Genomic DNA, 21,882 nt, shown 5'->3' with positions numbered 1-21,882 from the left:
AAGGCTATGAGAGACGCCGTAGTGAAGGGATCCGGAAATTTCGACCACCTGGGGTTCTTTAACGTGCACTGACATCGCACAGTGCACGGGCCTCCAGAATTTCTCCTCCAAAGAAATTCTAGCCGCCGCGACCGGGATCGAACCCGCGTCTTTTGGGTCAGCAGCCGAGCACCATAGCCACTGAGCCACCGCGGCGGCTGAAAAAAAAAAAAAATGTAAATAATACAAAAATGTTTTGGTCCTAGCTCAAATGCACAAGAAAAGGCGAACAACAACAACCAGAAAAAAACAAATAAATAAATGAATAAAAAATAAAATCATCACACACGAGAACACAGGTGAATACTGCTTTTGATTAAACAACGCCTCTTGTGAAAGGGTATGGTACTAAGATGCGGTGTTGTTACAGAGATAAACAATTTACTAAGAAAGAAAAAAGCGGCGCTAACAGTAAAAAGAGGACGAAAATGATCAGTGTAGATGAAACACGGCATGATACTATGAAGTGTTGCGGTTATGACGATAGGCAAGTCAGCTTCCCAACATTTTCTTTGAGACCACAAGAAACAGTATTAAATTTGTGTATAAAAAATGATTCACGAACTTCGCGTTCATGATGGGTCTTGAAGCCTGATTCCAGTAACGTTACTTGGATTTTATCGAAAGGGTGCTTAGTGCTGTTCACATGTTTAGAGATAGGAAGGCTAGGCACTGTCTTGCAATGAGCTTTGTGATTATTAAAACGATATCTGAATGGTGTCTCTGTTTGGCCAATATACTGAATTTTGCAGACTGAGCATTCAGGCATGTTGATTACGTTGCTGGTATCACATGAGTAGTTTCCCCGAATTTTTACTTTAAAGTTCGATGCAGTGCTGGAAGCCGTTACTGATGTCATCATCTGCGCGAAGACTTTGCAACGTGATTTATTACATGGGTGACAGCCGATCGACACACTTGTGCTGGTTTCAGAAGAAACCAGCACAAGTGTGTCGATCGGCTGTCATCCATGTAATAAATCACGTTGCAAAGTCTGCGCGCAGATGATGAAGAAACCAGCACAAGTGTGTCGATCGGCTGTCATCCATGTAATAAATCACGTTGCAAAGTCTGCGCGCAGATGATGACATCAGTAACGGCTTCCAGCACTGCATCGAACTTTAAAGTAAAAATTCGGGGAAACTACTCATGTGATACCAGCAACGTAATCTACATGCTTGAATGCTCAGTCTGCAAAATTCAGTATATTGGCCAAACAGATACACCATACAGATATCGTTTTAATAATCACAAAGCTCATTGCAAGACAGTGCCTAGCCTTCCGATCTCTAAACATGTGAACAGCACTAAGCACCCTTTCGATAAAATCCAAGTAACGTTACTGGAATCAGGCTTCAAGACCCATCATGAACGCGAAGTTCGTGAATCATTTTTTATACACAAATTTAATACTGTTTCTTGTGGTCTCAATGCAAATGTTGGGAAGCTGACTTGCCTATCGTCATAACTGCAACACTTCATAGTATCATACCATGTTTCATCTACACTGATCATTTTCGTCCTCTTTTTACTGTTAGCGCCGCTTTTTTCTGTCTTAGTAAATTGTTTATCTCTGAAACAACACCGCATCTTAGTACCATACCCTTTCACAAGAGGCGTTGTTTAATCAAAAGCAGTATTCACCTGTGTTCTCGTGTGTGATGATTTTATTTTTATTCATTTATTTATTTGTTTTTTTGTTGTTGTTGTTGTTGTTGTTCGCCTTTTCTTGTGCATTTGAGCTAGGACCAAAACATTTTTGTATTATTTACATTTTTTTTTTCACAGTGTGATTGCAGTTATCCTCCACGATGATTTAGTAATTTTTGACGGTGCTTCGTTGACTACATTTATCATTCACTGGCGATTCATACTGAGGTGTTCGCCGCTGCGATGCGCCAATCAGAATGTTCCCTCCCCGCGTACGTTCCCTTATAAACTGTGTCTTTTGCCTGTACCCCATCACTCTGACGAAGGCCAGACCCTGGTCGAAACGTTAGAATAAAGTTGTTGTTTTTCTACCGTGTGTCAACCGAATTACGTTTATGTTCTACTGGATCCATCCGATCTTCACCTTTATATATATATATATATATGGTCTGTTCTGAAAGTAGCAGGACTGGTTTTTTCCTGGGCGAACAGGCGGACGAGAGGTGGTCTGCGCGTGCAGGATCGTTGAAGGGGGATATTGGGAATGCTGGGGAAAATCGGCAGTCGGCTCTCGGCCGTTGAAGAGAGGAGGTCGCTTGTACTGTGAACCCCTGTCGAAACGTCTCGTCACGCAGAATCATCCAGCGTTTACTGGATCAGCGATACGCGATCAAAGTTTGAGTAAATCCTGGTAAAACGGGCAAAGAGACTCACAACATGACTAAGGAGGCCTACGGTGACGCTTCCATGGGTAGATCAGATGTTTTTTGAGTGGCACATGCTGTTCCGAGAAGGTAAGGAAAGAGTGGAGGAAGACGACCGCTCCAGACGCCCTTCGATCAGCAAGACCAACGAAAATGTGTAACGAGTGAAACATTTACTTAACAGTGATTGTAGAATGAGTATCAGATTGATTGCTGATGACTTGACCATTCCTCAAACCCAAGTTTTTGAGATCGTGACAGAAAACTTATCCATGAGGAAAGCGTGCGCGAAGTTGGTGCCGGTAGTGTTCTCAGAGGAGGAAAAGGCGAACCGGTAGGATCTTCTTCATCATGTGAATGAGGACCCCGTTTTTTGCCCAGCACAAGGCGGCAACGCTGCCTCAGTCCCCCTACAGCCTCGACTTGGCCCCGCCAGACTTTTTTCTATTCCCGAGAATAAAATCGACGCTCAATGGGGAACATCACGGATCGGTAGAGGTGGTTCAACAGGCCGTGACGAGGGAGCTAAACAGCATTCCGGTCCAGCTGTTCCTGGAGGCGTACGAAAACTGTAAAACTCATTGGCAGCAGCGTGTGGGTGCGGAAGTGTGCTACCTTGAAAAATTGTAATCGTTCGTAATATTCTCTTGAATAAATTTTGTTTAAAAAAATGAGTCCTACTACTTTCAGAACATACCATGTATATATATATATATATATATATATATATATATATATATATATATATATATATATATATATATATATATATATACAAAAGAAAGAATGCCGATCGATAACGGGCAGCTTCATCACGCTGCTCACAGACTGCTGTATCTTGAATTCTCTGACGGGCGGCTTATATCTGCCTCTGCCGCTCATGAGGGAAGCCAACAATAACCAAAACCAAGGAGCATAGGGGACGTACTTTTTTAAAAGTAATTTGCGGTGTTCATCAATAGGAGCTTAAAGAGTAATTACTTTTAGCGATTGATTAAACTGAAAAAAAAAACATATGCCGCCAATAGGATCGAACCCTTGACCTCAGAATTTTGCGTCCGGTGCTCTACCAACTGAGCTACGGCGACGATTTTTTTCTTTATTGCATGGAAATAGTGCCGAAAAGGAAAATCGGAGTAAGTCCATGCCACAAACCACCAGGCTGTGTAATACGAGCCCACAATACCCCTGCATATCCCCACCTCCCTAAACATCAGAAGTCTGAGAGGCACACCCATGCATATACGTAGATAGGGGAGCCAGCAAGGCGGCCCTTCCAGGGCCACATATACTCCCCTTACCAAAGGGAACTTCTCACGGAACAAAAATTTCAATGACCGCGTTGATTCGGCGGTGGTCCATCATACGGCTCTTGAGACTAAACACTCACAGCAACATAAATACATCACACGGCAAAACAGAGTTTTTCTCCACTGGCAAAGAACGGGTACTACTCCGTGTGATTTCAATGTCCTTCTCAAGTGTACGTTCGCCGTAATTATGTCCCAGAAGAACGTAGCATCATTTCACAGAGTAAAACAATGGTCAGTGGTCTTTGGCGCATTGCGCAGGGGTAAATGTACCATCCATGACACAAACATTCTCCTCAGCATGAAGTAATGCCTTGACAGGCAGCGTCGGTGTGTGAAGTTAAGAGAAGAATGTTTTTGCAGCAGAAGAAGTAAATATACATTCGCTTGACACGTTTTAAAGCACTGTTGTTAAGGAACTCCATAAAAGGTTGCCGATACAACAGTACAGGAAACAAATACCCTGCAATTACCTCAGTCGTCTGCCTTCTGGAGAGGCTCTACAGGTAGTCTAAAGAAAAGCGCACAGTGAGGAAATTTAAGGTGTCCGCTCCTTCCGCGCTGTGCCGACGACTGTCTAATTTTTCGTGCTTTCGGGGGTGCAACCGAGGTATAGTGCAACCGAACCTCTAGAGTGTTCACCAGCGCCACCCTCGTCAATAGCAGCGAACGTAATGCGTCTTCTTTCACCGAGAGCGCCACATAAAAAACGTGGTCGAACGGTGAGGGCGGAAGCTGTGCGAGAACCCTCGCTTCGGGTTGTTTGTGTCTGAGGCGAGAGGCTTAAGGTTGGTTCACATGCAGGCGCATGGGCGACTGAGCGGCGCATCCCAGCGAAAATTTCCAACTTGTTGGAACCTCTCGCTCACCACCGCGACGACTCAAAAACAAGTTTTTGCACCACGGCGACAGGATTCGCTAGCGTTTTCGCGTTCTTTTGTGGAACGCTTTGCGACGGCACACGTGCAGCATTCACAGCATTCCATCTCAGGTAGATCGGCTGCAGGTAGATGGAGTTTTCTAGACCGCAGCTATTATGCGCCTGTTTCTGCGTTCTGCGTCGCAGTCAGCGTAGCCGGCGTAACCGGTTGTCCAAGTAGCAGAGCGAATGAAACGCCGCCTGGAAGGTGGCTGCCACGGGAAGACCCCGAGAGTGGCTATAGCAGCGTAATACGCCACATGCCAGGTAGCGTGTTATGAGTTGCGCTTAAACTTCGCATTACCGACAATTGCAACCGCCTGTCAATTTTTTGCCATTGAGTGCCCGGATGTGTGCCCACCGAAATGTGCACGCGTGTGCATAAACATGCTTAAGCGCACGCATGCATGGACACACGCACGCGCACACACACATACACACGCACACACACACACACACACACACACACACACACACACACCACGGAAATTTTTGAAAAAGGAGACTAAGCTACTAACACAGTAAAGAAACCCACTACAATATTCTAATCCTGAGTGGCAATCGAGCCAGTGGTGGCGAGCGCAGCAGAGAAGCTTCGTTTAGCAATACCTTAGGTTACTCGGCCATCTTAGAAGATTATATTTATTGTTGCCTCATGGAATATCAGGAACCTACCTGACCTCGTCTTACCTTACTGGACTGGGTCGAATTCCGCGACCTCGGAATACGGCCTCACTACCACTCCCTTGCTCTGCCCGCGCATAAAAATTCTTGAAGGCGCACACGTCAAGAAAGGGCGAAAAGTCAGGGGCTAGGTTGAACAGTGACCTCGCCGAAAGTGGCGATTGTGCTTGTTTATCAAGCATGCAGGTTCTTCGCAGGCTAAGCAGTCTTATTAAGAGGAAAAGTTCACACGGAATTCCGGTGTCCTTCATTACTGGCACAAATCTTATAGTGCAAGGCATGACCTCAATGTCCTTTTTAAGAGACTGCTGAAGTAAGCTACGTCTCAAACGAACATAGCGTCACAAATAATTTCGTTGCTCAATAGTTCCTCCTTGCTTGCAGATGTAGCAATTCACTGATCATGGCACAAACGTCCGTTTGGCTCGATGGCATGTCCTAACACGTAAGGTCGACTTTTGAAGTCTAAGAAAGGTTTTTGGGGCCTATTAAATGTACATTCTCTGAACTCGCCTTATTATAAGGCCGTCAAGATAGAATAGGTAAGGCTGCACGTAGAGGAAGTAATGACCGATCAGAACATTTTCCAGCTGCCTTCTGGAGAAGCCGTACAGGCATTCTAAGGAAAACCGAATATTTAGGAAATGGAGTGTGTCAGCACAAAATTCCCTCACGACTATGTACATAAAAGACATATGAGAATTTAGTCACCTAATAAGCACAACTACCAGGAAGCGGTAGTTTTCGGTTTCGAAAAATAAAAATCATGAAACAGGTTAGTGCACAAAAACTGCACGAAAGACTCACCAGACTGTATCAAGGTAGCAAGAAATTCTGTCCACGCTTGGGCTCCCTTTGAGAGAGCCCCAGAAATGTTACAAAAACTCTAACGAATTTACGGTCCTCCTCTTGCAATGCACCTATTGCAACATTGTCACAACGCAACGTCGCATCGAAGACGTCGCAAGTTTGTGTCCGTACAGACACGAAGTGCCCCCAACCAATGCAAGCCTGCTTTTTTATCATATTCTTTTCATCAGAGCAAGAGACGGAGATGACATCAGCATAGGCCAAAATCTTAATTTTACACTGTACAAGCTACAAGCCACGATTTGCTGTGTTTTTGAAGAAACTCGGTTATAGGTGGTCGAGACCTATTACTCGCCTGACGGGGCCTCCGAAACTGCTGAAGCTGAAATGTTTTGTAGATGAAAAATCCATCAGCTTTTCTTTTTATGTATCTCATCAGATTGAGTCTAGTATACATAGCCGGTGTACACTAATTCTGAGTTCTTTTGATTTCGCGGCTCTTGCGTAAATTTAAATCGTTTTTGCCGCGGACAGTAAAATATCTCGCAATGAGCAAATTTTGCAGTGCGGTTTTATATGCTGATATCACGAAGAAAAGTAAACAGCAAAACAAGGTTGAATAAAAATCTAGGTTGAGAATTTTTTATAGCCTGAACCCGTTTGAACCGGTTCGACGCTATCCGGAGCGGTTCGAACCGAAACGGAATGTCCCTCCGGAGCCGAACCCGGAACTGAACCCAAAAGGCGTGAACCCGAACCTGAACCGAACCCGAAGAAATTCCGGTTCGACACCCTGGTTATATTTGGCATAATGGTGTATAGGCGTCTCTAATCGGGCAATAAGGAGGAGGGGGCCCGCTCATCCCAAGCTAGATTAGCCGGTTCAGAAGATAAAGGGCACGGCTTTGCTCATCGAGCAACGCTCTTTTGACGTCACGTTGTTTACACCAGGCAAAAGACTAAGGAGAGGTCTGCTTCGTCTGAGAAGAAATCAACATGCATGCGTTTATTGCAGGCACAGCTCTGCCCAATGCGCAACAATGCCATCGTGCACCGAGTGTATTTGCTGCCTCGAAGATTCGCAGGCCAGGGTGAGAATCCTGGAAGGCCACACAAGCGTTACTGAAAACGTCGACTTTCTTACTGCCTCACGCCGTTCATACTTGAGGTTGATTACTGGAAGCTTCAGCATTACCATCTGAGGCGCGTCTCCAAGACCTTAGAGACCTGACCGCATGTTACTTGAATGATAATATTTTCAAAGGAAGATAAAATTTTGATTATATGTTCTGCATTATTACTCAGTCGATACAGATACACTGCCTACCGGCAATCCGCGTGGTAGGCATATACAGTCGACTGGGGTCCGGCAACCACGTACTACGTCGTTCTGTCCAGCTGTGTGGTTTGAAAAGAATACAAAAACTTTTCCATCACTGCAGTACACGGGCTTTAAGTGATTATAGGTAAATGCAGTAATGAACGCAGCGTATAACATGAGGATCCATAGCGCACAAAATTGAAGGGTTGAGTTGAGTTGAGTTTATTGGCGCATAAGCGACTAAGGCTATCATGCGCCAAGCTCCGGGTATAGAAAATTCTTCTAGATAGATGTTATACAAAAGTCTAAATGAACGGCGGTGTAAAGGGCCTAAAAAGTTAATTCGTGCAACCGAGTAAAAATATGACAAAATTTTAGAAGAGACTTATGGTAAATGCTTTAAAAAGGGTTGGCAACCTCAGCAGCCATCCTTGGCTGTGCAAGGATCTCGAGGTCCCCAACCGATGTAATAGTGACCTCAGCCGTCTTCTCGCGACGGGAGGGTGGCTGAGATGCGTCAATAAGCACAGGGTAGAAATTTAGAGTTTTTCTAGAACATTGGCTTCTTTTAAAAAGTTAAAAACACTTGACTTATCAATAAGAGCTTCTTCACATAAAATCAATGACGGATGAAAAGGGATGTGTTGGTTGTAAAACGGGGTAAAAGACTTGTTTCTGAGTGTTTCAAGTTCTATGCATGAGATTAAAATATGAGTTACTGTGAGTTCATCTCCGCATTTTTCACAGGTAGGTTTGTCTTGTTTTGTTAGTAGAAAGTTGTGGGTAAGGTGTGTGTGTCCAATACGTAAACGACATAAAATAACTTCAAAAAAGCGTTCCTGATGTGTGCATGATTTCCATTCTCCTAATATTGGTTTTATTAAGTATAGCTTGTTATTTATTTGACTATTCCATGTGCTCTGCCATTTGTTCCTCAGTCTGCTCTGAACTAGCTTCATCCAATCATTATGTGGCATGCTTGTTTTCTGTATTTCCTTGTTGTGGGCTTGAGCAGCGCATGCGTCCGCTCTCTCGTTACCATAAATTCCAACATGGCTTGGAACTCAACATAATTTTATGTTATGCCCTTGTGTTACAATCCTTGTTATGTTATGTAAGACCTTACCTATTTATGGCATGACTGCATTTCTGGACTGCAGTGCTTTCAGTACACTGAGGAAGTCTGTGTAGATAATACTGTTTTCGATGCACAAAATTGAAGGGACACAACACAAGCGCTTGTGTTGTGTCCTTTCAATTTTGTGCGCAATGGATCCTCATGTTGACTACCCACTAGCCCGAACCCTGACCCTTCGCATTTGTTCATTTGAACCGGCATGTATTTTGCAACGCGCAGTGGCTTGCCCGACCGAGGCGCGCAAAGATGAACCAGCCCACCATCGGAATCTCGTTGATGCCACGGTCCCCGAAGAGAAAAATATATTATTATTTTGCAACACAAATTTTGCATCTGGCATATTCTTTCGCTTAAAACAGCGATTAATTCTCTAGCGCTCCACTTAGGCAGGAATACCTTTCGACGGTGGAGAAAAATGAGAAGGAAAAGGCAGGGCATTTTTTTTTTATCTAGACAGTAATCATATTGCACGCACAGCAGAGCGCACCTGTGTTGTGGGAACGCGCATTCCCGCTCAAAAAAAGCCGACTTGATAATACGAGAGTTTTTTTTTCGACTTGGCCTCCATTTGAATATGTCTCCTTCCTTCGATATGTCCGAATTTTGCACAAGCTATAATCGAATACTGTCACCAAAACAAAGCTCACTAGCTCTGCGGCGCGATCATCTTCGCTGAGGTTGAGCGAAGAGTTTTCTAGTCTACTACAGCAAATAAAACGCGTTTAGAACTTTTTCTGGGGCGTTTCATCCGATTTAAGATGTGTGTTTTCATATATAACCAGTATTTATTGCGCAAAGTGCTGCACGCGATACCGGTACCACTGCTTTGCACGAGCCGCAACGAGCAGACACTCCGAACCTGTCCGGACTCCAGACTCAAACCTGCGTCACTTCCGGCGGGCGGCAATGGCGCCCGTTTTTCCAGTTTCGGTATTGAAAACTATGATTTTTGCGTGCCGTTGGCGGCACCTTAGCTGCTTGACACTTGAACATAAAGCTTTGTGGGTAGCATAATACAGGGGTGTACTATGAAAAAACAACCTTTTTACGGTTTGCAAAATTTCGATCAAGTAGGCCTTGAAGGGGTCTTAGCATCCCGGCAATTTTTAGGGCTTCGGCAAACGTGCCAGCCGCTCACCATGCAGCCCAACACGGGAAAAGGAGGGTAATGTGTATATAAAAGTACTGCCCATGCCAGATGTACACCACCACTATAAGCAAATATGACGTAGTTTGGGTGGCCTCTTCACACAAGGTTAACCCTAACCACCAGGAAAAAAGAAAAAAACAAGGGAGGAGGTCATTGCAAAGTTGTGAGAAACGAGATAGGGAACTTAAAGAGGAGCACAAGAAAAGATTGGGTCCGCCCGGATTTGCCATCGACGAGAAGCGGGAGCCAGCCAAAGTGCTGTGCTGCCTCCGCCGATGGGCCTATGAGGTCGAAACACTCGGTTCCGGCTTAACCACCAGCATCTCCTATTCTTCGAAAACAGCAAAACGCCTTGCACGGCTTGACTTGGGTAAAGCGAACCCAGGCGTGTTCAGGAACCCGTGATGTCAGAGCCGCTTGCGGTGGCTCAGTGCTTAAGGCGGTCGGCTGCTGACCCCAAAGTCTATGGAGGCGAAATTCTAAGCCCGTGTGCTGTGCGATGACAGTGCACTACTCGTGCACGGGCAGTGCTTCGGTGGGCATCGAGCTTCCTGCCCACTGTCCGGCGTTGCGGCAAGTGAAGAACCGCAACGCCGGAGACCCGAGGCTATGCCATACTTCCACCAGATTTCCCATCGCCTCAAAAAAGTGGCCATGAAATGTGATATCCCGGTGGTCTTCACGGCGCCCAAAAAGCTTTCGAGCATGTGCAATATGGTGCAGGGAAGTAGAAAAAAGAACTAGTGCCGCACTAAGCACGTAGACAGGTTCGTTCCCTGCAAAACTGGGGTGGTGTACAAAATACCCCTCACATGTGGGATTTCTTACATAGGGCAAACTGGACATTGCTTGAAAGTTAGACTTCAGGAGCATCGCGTAGCCATTGGATTATTGCCGGGGGGCAGGGAGCTGGCAAAAAATTGTCGCCTCAAAAATTCACTTCAGTATCGTTATCCAAGAAGGAATTCAACTATCTAGATGCTAACATGTGCCACGCGCGCCCACGTGCCTGTATAATGTGATGGTGTCGGCTGTTTATCAGGTGTGATTATAAATCTTGTATAAATGTGGTTTTCCTTGTAGTAAACCTTAGTTGAAGTTCCGCGTCTTGTCCTGTGCTTTCCTCTCTTCGTCCCTCGTTGTTTTGCGCGGTTGCAATATGCACTCCATTGTCAACCACTAACTAGTAGGGGTGTGCGAATATCAAAATTTTCGAATACGAATCGAATACGAATACTGGGTTCCGAATATCGAATCGAATATCGAATAATCAAGGACAGACGCATTTAACCACTACAAAACATTCTTTGAGCACCCAAGAACCTCACAGTTCAACTATCAGTGATGAAATGAACACAAAAGATGTGTGTGGCTGCACAAAAAGTATCAAAGTCTCGAACATTATTCTTAGAAGAGTGGAAATATCAGAGAAGATGGCTAGTACATAGCATTGATTAAGGCTAGCTTGCCATAAGCACAAAAGCGCGTTGCTGGAATGAACATAAAAGGTTGTCGTGAAGGAAAACCGACTGCTCCACACGGTCAGGCCGAAGTAGCTAGTTCCCTTCTAGCTGAAGCGACTTCTCCAGCCACAAAAATGCCCTCTCACTTGGCACTGAACTGGCACGCATTGCGAGGTATTTCGTGCACAGCTCTGATTATACCAGCGTCGCAGGTATAGCCACAAAGAAGCTCACCAGCGTAGTCAACTACTGCATGGCCCAACGTTACGCATTGCTCTGAGCGCCGCCATATTGTTATGTCTCTGTCGGTAGGACTTGCGGACCTAAATGAACGCCGGTGCTAGCAATAAAATATTCGGCTGAGTACGAATATTCGCGTCGGGTCGAATATTCGAAACAACATGAATGCTTGGATTTCGAATCGAATACGAATACTAAAAATATAATATTCGAACTATATTCGAAAATTTCGAATATTCGCACACCCCTACTAACTAGCCCTCCTTCACTTGTTTCAAGGAAGGCACGCAGAGCTGCCTGCGAGTCTGTATAGACAACGTATGTGGGGAAATGAACGCCGGTGCTAGCAATAAAATATTCGGCTGAGTACGAATATTCGCGTCGGGTCGAATATTCGAAACAACATGAATGCTTGGATTTCGAATCGAATACGAATACTAAAAATATAATATTCGAACTATATTCGAAAATTTCGAATATTCGCACACCCCTACTAACTAGCCCTCCTTCACTTGTTTCAAGGAAGGCACGCAGAGCTGCCTGCGAGTCTGTATAGACAACGTATGTGGGGGCGGGGGATACGGTGGCAAAGTGTGTGATAGCATCGGCAATACCGCGTCGCGTATTTCTAGGGCGAGCGTGCAGGGTGGGGAAGTGTATGGACCGGCTGTGTGAGTGCTGGTTTAGAGAGGCAAGGGTGGAAGAAGAAGGCTGCGGTGGAGCCCGCAGTTTCAGTGAGACAGGCGTCTGTGTAGGCCACCACCGGAGCGTCCAAGGGTGGCTTGTGGTTGTGTGCGTATGCTTGGTGGCGGCCTGCGTGTGTGTGGGCGGACATGTTGCGTGGAATGGGTTCGAGGCGGAGGTTAGGGGGTAGATCGGAGACTGCGGTGGGTCTGGGAAAGAGATGGGTGCGTTGGGAGTCTGGGATAGTATCCACCGCCCAGCTGGTATACTGGACAGGCGGATGATTTGTCTCTCCTGGTGCAGATTAAGGAGGGCTGGAAGGTGACGGAAAAGGCCTGTTCTGTACAGGGTGCCTGTAGAAGCCTGTGGGGGGAGTCCTAGTGTTGCTTTGTATAGTGTATTGAGGGCCATGATTAGTTTGTCTTGTTGTGTACTTGTAGTGGGGCAGTAAGGGATATAGTATAGGAAGAACAGAAAGCTGGGCGAGTTGGTGGTTATCCATTTTTCAACAGCGCGAAAAGACGACGACGTTTACACACACAACACGAGCGCTGACTTTCCACTGAAAATTTATTAACACAAAAGACATTTATACATAATCCTGCCAAACAAACCCACAAAAAACCTACTTAACTTATCTTAAACATCCGGCAACGACTTCTCAAGAAGGGCAAAATCAAATTTAGCTCTGCATTGCAGACAACGTGAACACACCTGTACCCCTCTGCTTCAAGACACGTCTGTAGTTTTCCAACACAAAGATCAGACGGTAAGAGAATTAGTAGAGGCCTATCACATTGATAAGGGGGGTTCTGTGTGTGTCTCTAAACCGTCATTGTCATTGATAAACCGTGAATTTCTCCTTCTTGAGAAGTAGTTGCCGGATGTTTAATAAGTAGGCTTTTTGCGGGTTTGTTTGGCGGGATTATGTATAAATGTCTTTTGTGTTAATAAATTTTCAGTTGAAATTCAGCGCTCGTGTTGTGTGTGTAAACGTCGTCGTCTTTTCGCGCTATTGAAAAATACTATAGGAATTTGTTCAAGGCCAGCGCTTGAGCAAGGCGGCTGGCGTGTGTCTCGGAGGCCGGCATGTTTTAAGATTACGCGACGGAGTAAGTGTGTGATTGAGTGGCATGCGCGTACGGACTGATTGATGGCAGAGGTGAAAGTGTTGGAGGTCAGTGGCATACCCAGGATACAAGGGTCGACATGGGGGATGCGCTGTCCGGCTAAGGTGAGGGAGATGGAGGGGTTCATCGTACGTTGATATTTACTGCGTGTTATGAGTAGAAGTTCAGATTTCTCCGGAGCGGGTTGCAGGCTCGCTTGGGAGAGGTGTGAGGAAATGGTGTTAAGTGCATGTTGTAGTGTGGTTTGGACCTCTCCCGCTGAGCCAGTGGTGACCCACAAGGTGAGATCGTCTGCATAGAAGACGAAATGAAGGTTGGGAATATCGGCTAAGGCCCGGGCGAGCGGGCCCATGCCTAGGTTAAAGAGAATGGGAGAGAGGACGGCACCCTGTGGAGTGCCACGAGTGAGTGGAATGGGGTGAGACAGTTTGTCGAAATAGCGGATACGAGCGGAGCGGTGGGAGAGGAAAGCTCTTATGTAATTGTGCATGCTGTGTCCGCACTGCGTATCAGCTAGTATGGTGAGGATGTGGTCGTGTGATATGTAGTCGAAAGCTTTGCGTTTGTCAACTGTTAATAAGGCTTTGACCTGCGCAGCGTCTTGAGCATTTATTTATTTATTTTTACGAAATACCTACAGCGCCCCCCCCCCTGGGGCATTGTTGTAGGGGAAACATAAAAAAACAACAGATAAAATACAGTAATTGAGGCAAATGATGCAATGTACTGAGAAAACCCATGGACTATAGGAGCAAAGGCAAAAATTAACGTTGCAGAAACAAAAACACGCCCGTGACAGACGCGGACAAAATGACGTTCAAAAAAATCAGGGGGCACTTTGACTGTCTAAAGTGCGTAGAGGCGAAAGCGTTTTCCGCACCACTTTCACTGCCGCTGCGGCACCGGTGACGTCACATATAATTGAGTACTAATTACCAAGTGATGACAAATCACTAATTTGTGGTTGATTACTGATTAATTCCTGACTACTAATTTTACTGCTAATTAATGACGCTTAAGCTTCGCCTTTAGGAGTGGTAAGCGACAGCGTGTTGTAGCGCTGCCAGGGAGTCCACGGAACGCCACCACCCGTTCGGCGCGATGCCTTCCCTTTGAACGCAACGCTTTTTGAGGAAAGGAAATGGCGCAGTAGTTCTCTGTCATCTCGGGGGACACCTGAACCGCACCGTAGCGGAAGGGAGGAAGTGGGAGAGAAAGAAGACAAAGAGGGCCTGTAATGAAGAAAATGAAAATTGTATTTGAGGGAAGGAAATTGCGCAGTAACTGTCTCACATATCTCGGTGGACAGCCGTGAAAATTCAGGGGGGCACTTTTTTGACGTAAAGTGTGGTCACTGATGTGTTGTTAAGATGTTAAGCTTCGCCTCTGAGTGGAACGCGACAGGGTCTTGCAACGCTGCCAGGGAGTCCACAGAACGCCATCGCCCATTCGGTTCTACGCCTTTAAGGATCGGTTCTACGGTTTTTAAGGAAAGGAAATGTATCTGTCTCTCATACCTCGGTGGACACCTAAACCTCGCCGGAAGGGAGAAGGATGAGAGTGAGCGAAGACACCGTATTCACTAGACGCGCCTTTGTTCATGCCAAACCATCGAGCTGGCATGGCGGAGTGGATAGCATGCTCGTCTCGCACGCCGAAGACCGGGGTTCGATTCCCGATCTCGACCAATATCCTACTCGTTTTTATTTATTTATATGGCCTGACTAGAAAAGTTAGTTAGGCTAATTAAGCAATGAACTAAGCTCAGTCCCATTTACTTGGAGCATCACTATACGATCCCTTCAATTTGTTGCATGGTTACTAGCCAAAGTACAATTGGCCCCGTTTGAAATTCGCGCACTGTGACGTCACGACCATTTCGACCAATTGAAAAGCGTGACATTTCTGTCGACAACTGCTGCTTACAACGATGAGACATTAAAGGCTTTCGCCTTAATACAGCACTGTTTTAGCAAACACAAAACTAGAACACAATGTGCCAGGATAGAGCTATTGCTACATTGATACTAACAGTCATGTTAACTTAATACAGTCATAATAACAGGTGGTTTTGCAAAGCAATGTAAAGAAATGTGGTTAGGGAAGCAGCAATTTGTGCAGGCAGACTGTTCAAGTCATGTATTGTTCGTGGGAAAAAACTATATTTGAATGTGTTAATTCGAGAATTGTACTCGCACGCTTTTAGTGGGTGGTCGGTGCGCGCGGAAACGTAACTTGGCTCATGTATGTATTACTCTTTTGGAATAGCAGTTTTTCCATTAAGAACATTGTAAAAGAAAGAGACTCTCAAATATTTTCTCCTTTTTTCAAGTAACGGCCACCCCAACTTGTCGTGCAAAAAAAGAGCTGTTCTCGAAATTGAAATCGCCAGAGACAAACCTAGCAGCCCGTTTTTGAATAGCCGCCGCGGTGGCTCAGTGGCTACGGTGCTCGGCTGCTGGCCCGAAAGACGCGGGTTCGATCCCGGCCGCGGCAGCTGAATTTCTTTGGAGGAGAAATTCGAGGCCCGTGTACTGTGCAATGTCAGTGCACGTTAACACGTTAAAGAACCCCAGGTGGTCGAAATTTCCGGAGCCCTCCACTACGGCGTCTCTCATAGCCTTAGTCGCTTTGGGACGTTAAACCCCATAAACAAACCAACCAAACCAACCGTTTTTGAATACGCTCCAGTTCCTCAATATTCTGTTTTGTATGCGGGTCCCAAGCGGTGCAGGCGTATTCAAGTGCAGGGCGTACGTTGGACATGAATAACGTCTGCTTGAGTGGAATTGGCGCATCCCTGAAGTTCGGTCGGAGGAAGTTTAATGTGCGGTTGGCTTTAGCCGTTATATAATTGACATGTGTGTTCCATGAGAGGTCAGCCGAGAAAAAGACTCCCAAGTACTTATAAGTTGAAACAGCAGATATGTCGGAGCTGCCAAGAAAATAGTCTGTTTGGAAAATTTGTTTCTTTTTCGTAAACCGGATGAGATTACGTATAGGGAGATTTAGCGCCATATTCCATTTTTCGCACCACGAGAACACAGAATTGAGGTCATGTTGTAAAATAGCGGCATCTGCTTCCGAAGAAATGTTGCGGTAGATGCAGCAGTCTTCTGCATAAAGTCTGATTTTGCTTGAAATGTTGATAGTGAGACCATTTATAAATATTAAAAAACGAAGAGGACCTAAAACCGATCCCTGCGGAAGACCTGAAGTCATGCCCACACTTGCAGAATTGATTCCGTCGTAAACTACGCGTTGTTTCCTTCCGATAAGATATGCCTTTATCCAGGTTAGGAGTGTAGTAGGGATATTTAAATTTGAAAGCTTGTGTAGTAGTAGGTTGTGAGCAACTAACTCGAACGCTTTTCGAAAGTCTAAAAAAATACAACCTATCTGACCAGCGCAATTTAAGGAAACGGAAATGTCATGGGTGAATTCTACGAGCTGTGTTTCACACGAGAAACCGGATCTGAATCCATGTTGTGTCGAACAGAAAAAATGTTATTGTTTTGTAGATGGCTAATCAACTGAGTATATATGACATGCTTGAGTGTCTTGCAAGACACGCTGGTCAGAGATATGGGGCGATAGTTACATGTTTTATTTTTATCACCGCTTTTATATATTTGGAACAACACTGGCGGTTTTCCAGTCAAGAGGTAAATCCCAACTTTCCAAAGATTTTTGAAACAGTGCAACTAAATACGGGGCGACTGCAGCTGCACAATTTTTCAAAACGTAATTGGAAATGTTGTCAGGCCCTGGTGGTGATGGAACCTTAATTTTCTGTAATAAAAGCGTTATTCCCCGTTCAGAAATTTCAATGTCATTCATTCTGGTCAGGGTTCTTGGAGACTGACAGACCGTCTGTGTATTAATATGATCAGAAAACCCTTACTTGAAATAGAGATTGAACCTGTTAGCTTTCTCTTCAGAATCTTTACCAAAATCAGTTCCAGCTAGTATGTCAGGCAGAGTGGCACTCGTGTTTCTGATACTTTTAACATACTTCCAGGCTTCTTTGAGTTTGTTTTTATCCCTTGCCCAAGTGTGTTCAAGTATGCCTTGCGTATTTCACTGGATATGTTCTTAGTTTGCTTTTTCAGCTCGGAATACAGAGTTAGCGCAGGCGTATCACAATAGCTACGAAACAGGCGTTTACGTCTGTTAATCATAGCTCGCAACTGTCTATTCACCCAGTGCTTATCGCCACGACGCTTGGCTGAAATGAGGCGGGACGGGATGAAAGTGTGTGTCAGGGATAAGATTTTAGTTTTAAGCAAGTTCCAGAAAGAATCTATATTCAAAGACGAGCCATGTGAAAGAAAGTCAGGAAAAAAACGCATCGAGTGCCTGTGATAAGGCACCGTAATCCCCTTTATCATAAAAGAACACTTGGAGTGCTTGACAGTGCTGGCATTTCATTGCATTACAAGACAATTTTGCTCGAACTACATCATGACCGCTTATACCTGGCAGCGTTGTGGTAGATGAGACTAGGCTGGTGTCACTGCTGAAAAGAAGGTCTAGCACATTTGTACTGGTAAAGCCTAGTCTTGTAGGGGTTTGAACAAACTGTAACAATGAGTGGGCATTGATCACTTCACGGAAAGCGGTATATAATAGGGATGTAGTGTGAATTACTGGTTGCAAAGAAGACCATCGTACGCTAGGCGTATTAAAATCTCCGCCAAGAATAATGTATGTGGCCTTTAGAGCTAATAATGCGTTACTAAGTTGAAAAAATGGTTGTGCACTGGTAGAACCTGGGGCCTATAAAAAGAGCCAATTGCTAATGAAGTATCATCGCCCAGCAGAATTCTGCCCCAGACAGCTTCACAGGAGTTCTCTAGGTTGACCGACGTACTTCTTAAACTGCTATGAACGAGTATGAACACACCACCACCGCGTGCACTGCGATCCTTCCTATACGCAGTATAGGGGGCAGGAAATATTTCGCTATAGCTTATGTTGCTGTCCAGTCATGACTCCGTGCCAATTACCACATGTGCATTTGTTATTTCCAGAAGCGAGTGAAATTGGTCAGTTTTATTTTTTAGGCTACGGCAGTTAACGACAATGCAGACAAGTTCACTTTCAATAACATTTCGAGAGTTAACGAAAGGCGAGGTGATGGCTATTGCTCTACGCAATTGATAGTGTCTGCTTCAGTGTTGTATATGAAAGTTTTATTGTCCAAGTGTAGTTTATTAAACCGCATTTTAAGTATTCCTCCGCGTTCTTTAGCAAGCTTTATAAGCTTTTTCCTTTGTTGCTCAACTGTAGCCGAAAATTCCTCGCTTATCGCCCAGTTAGTATCCTTTAGTTTTCCGGTATTTGAAACGACACGGTTCTTGTCTTTAAAAGACAAGAATTTAACGATCACAGGCCTCTCCTTGCCTGGCGAATAACGCCCTAGTCTGTGCGCCCTTTCGATAGCCGGAGCATCGAAAGAAATGTCTAATTTTTCATCGCAGTATGAGATTATGTTACTCTCAGACTGTTCCCAGGATTCGTTTTCATTGTCATGGATACCGTAGAAAATTAAATTATTTCTTAGTGATTGGTTTTCCACATCATCATGAGATGACTGCAGTGCCATGTACGCGGCTCCAAGATTTTCAGAGCTTTGCGATAAACGCTCTACCTCAGGCTTTAGCGGGAGAACCAGTGACACATTATCTTCAACGAGCTTGACCTTATCTGCAAGTTTCGTTAGATTTTCTGCAAGCGTCTTTTGCTCCAGCAGAATGGAACGCAGTTCATCCAGTATCTCGGACTGCTGCTGCTGTATCACAGGTATTTTCATTATAGTGTCGAACATCTGCTCTTCCTGCTCAGCAGACAGAGGCCCCGGGTTTTGTTCTACGTCTCCCGGAAGCAAAAGCAGTGTCTGCGAAAAGTCTGCGTATCTGAAACAAATCGCGGTCACATCGTACAGAAGCCGTGAGAGCATGCACACAGCCGCTTTGGGATCCAGCGCCGATTTTCTAAACGGTTTTGCATTAACAGAAAGGTAGGAGTAGCAAACCTGAGAAAGAACATGTAAACGCCTGGCTGCCATGTCGACGCCAGATCCCGGTGGCGTCCCGCCACACCGGGATGGTGTGGCGGGATGCGTCAGGTACTTATATAGGTCCCGCTTGTACAGAGGGCTCAAGGGTTGCCAGTCGATGAAGTGTTCAAGCGCCGGTAGCGCTGCAAGTTCCAGCGGTGAAACGTCAGTCCAGAAAGCCAGTTTAGCAGGACAGACTTGCTCGGCTGCGGCGTCACCATTCAGCGGCAGGCACGTCGATATCGCGACATCGAAAATTGCCCTCATCTGCGGGACCTGCGAAAGAACATGATGTAAGCGTCCGGTTGCCATGTCGCCGCCAGATCTCGGTGTGGCTAGTTGCGTCAGGTGCTTATATGGGTCCCGCTTGTACAGAGGGCTCCAGGGGTACCAGTCGATGAAGTGTTCGAGCGCCGGTAGCGCTGCAAGGTCCAGCGGTGAAATGTCCGTCCAAAAGCCAGTTCAGCAGGACAGACTTGCTCGGCTGCGGCGTCACCATTCACCGGCAGGCACGTTGATATCGCGACAACATCGAAAATTGCCCTCATCTGCGGGACCTGAGAAAGAACATGATGTAAGCGTCCGGCTGCCATGTCGGCGCCAGATCCCGGTGTGGCTGGATGTGTCAGGTGCTTATATAGGTCCCGCTTGTACAGAGGGCTCCAGGGTTGCCAGTCGATGAAGTGTTCAAGCGCCGGTAGCGCTGCAAGGTCCAGCGGTGAAACGTCAGTCCAGAAAGCCAGTTCAGCAGGACAGACTTGCTCGGCTGCGGCGTCACCATTCAGCGGCAGGCACGTCGATATCGCGACATCGAAAATTGCCATCATCTGCGGGACCTGAGAAAGAACATGATGGAAACGTCCGGCTGCCATGTCGGCACTAGATCCCGGTGTGGCTGGATGCGTCAGGTGCTTATATAGGTCCCGCTTGTGCAGAGGGCTCCAGGGTTGCCAGTCGATGAAGTGTTCAAGCGCCGGTAGCGCTGCAAGGCCCAGCGGTGAAATGTCCGTCCAAAAAGCCAGTTCAGCAGGACAGACTTGCTCGGTTGTGGCGTCACCATTCAGCGGCAGGCACGTTGACATCGCGGCAGCATCGAAAACTGCCATCATCTGCAGGACCTGAGAAAGAACATGATGTAAGCGTCCGGCTGCCATGTCGGCGCCAGATCCCCAGAAGGTGCGCTGAAGGAGAAGGAAAAGGTCTTGGGCGGATAGTGCTCGGCGAAAACCAATGAGGGTGGGGGGGACGGATAGTCGGTGGCCTGAAGATGGGAAGTGAGGGGGGCAAGCACCATGTGTTCCATGAGCTTGCCCGTGCAGGAGGTGAGGGAAATAGACGGAGGTTATTGAAGGTAGAGGGTTTATTGGGTTTCGGTATGAATGAGACCAGGGACGATGTCCAGTTCACTGGCAGGGTGCCAGAAGACCAGGCGTCGTTGATGACAGTAAGAAGAAATGTTTGGCCTTCGGGGGGAAGATTCTTGAGAGTTGTGTATGTGATTTTGTCTGGAACGGGGGCAGAGTGTGTGTTACAACGTGTGAGTGCTGTGTCAAGTTTTGTGTGCGTGAAGGGGACGTCTAGTGCGGGAAGGGCTGGTAGATGATATCGTGAGTGTAAAGAGGATTGTGAGGGTGGGAAATAAAGTTGTTGATGGTGAGGGTGGGAAATAAATTTGTTGGAGGTTAGTGAAAACCTCTGTTGGAGTATGGGAGGCGAAGAGGCGTTCGAGAGTGGGTGTGGGATGAGTTTGAAGTCCAAGAAGGGAGCAGAGACAGTACCATGATGATTTTTGATATAAAGTTCCGTCTAAGTGGTCGCATGTTCGTGTCCAGTGTTCGGTGACCAGTGTCTCGCAGTGGGAGATAATGTTGTTGCGGAGTGCTTGTATTCTGTCGCACAGCTGTGTGTAGTGTGGTTGTGTAGCTAATGCGCGTTGGAGACGTTTTCGCCGCTTCCATAGTCGTAGACGGTGAGAATCAGGGTTATCACGGGGGGTAGGATTGGAAATTTCACGTGTGGCCCATGACTCGATGTTTCGTAGATCGGTGACCCATGAAGTGTAGTCGGAGGGGTTAGTCGGGGGTGGGGGTAAGAACCGGCGAAAGTCTGACCACGAAGTGTGTCGCACCTTCGCACTGCGCCGGGGTGTTGTGTGGGTATGTTGATAACAAGGATGGAATGGTCACTAAATAGGTATGTGTCAGTATTGTGCCAAGTAACATGTGGAATGCATAGAGCGGAAGTCAGGTCGGGTGTGGTGTCTCCGTGATAGAAGGAACCCTGTCTAGTGGGGCGTAAAAAGTCATTCAGCAAGGAGTAGTGTCAAGAGTATATTTGATTGTGGAGTAAGCGTCATGCTTTGTATGTGGTTCTGTTGCCCCACTGTGTGTGTGGTGCGTTGAAGTCGCCTGCCAGTGATGGTTTGGAGGAAGTCGAAAAGGTGGGGTAGGAGGCAATGTTATTTGAGAGGGTTGTAGAAGTTAACTAGAATGGTGGTAGGGGATGTAGGGGCGAGGAAGAGCTCGATGGCAACTAGATGCTCTGTGAGTATATCAGAAATTTGGAGAACTGAGAATTTG

The 21,882-nt window shown here is 46.1% G+C and overlaps 1 protein-coding gene across 1 annotated transcript in view; it reads right to left on the bottom strand.

Annotated features, from left to right (window-relative positions):
• LOC149361172 (uncharacterized) overlaps positions 1–20,457 on the bottom strand; it is a 74,083-nt gene extending 53,626 nt beyond the window's left edge. Inside the window, exons 1-3 of the mRNA XM_089568014.1 lie at positions 19,780–20,457; positions 19,280–19,504; positions 18,896–19,081 (exon numbers count right to left, since the gene is read on the bottom strand). Coding sequence (XP_089424140.1) covers positions 18,896–19,081; positions 19,280–19,504; positions 19,780–20,457 — 1,089 coding nt within the window. The remainder of the gene's footprint in view (positions 1–18,895; positions 19,082–19,279; positions 19,505–19,779) is intronic.
• Positions 20,458–21,882: the final 1,425 nt, after the last annotated feature.

Source organism: Amblyomma mixtum, chromosome 2 (assembly GCF_055824585.1).
Source record: "Amblyomma mixtum isolate Tamu chromosome 2, ASM5582458v1, whole genome shotgun sequence".
Lineage (NCBI taxonomy): Eukaryota > Metazoa > Arthropoda > Arachnida > Ixodida > Ixodidae > Amblyomma > Amblyomma mixtum.
This window is presented reverse-complemented; position numbering and strand designations above follow the sequence as displayed.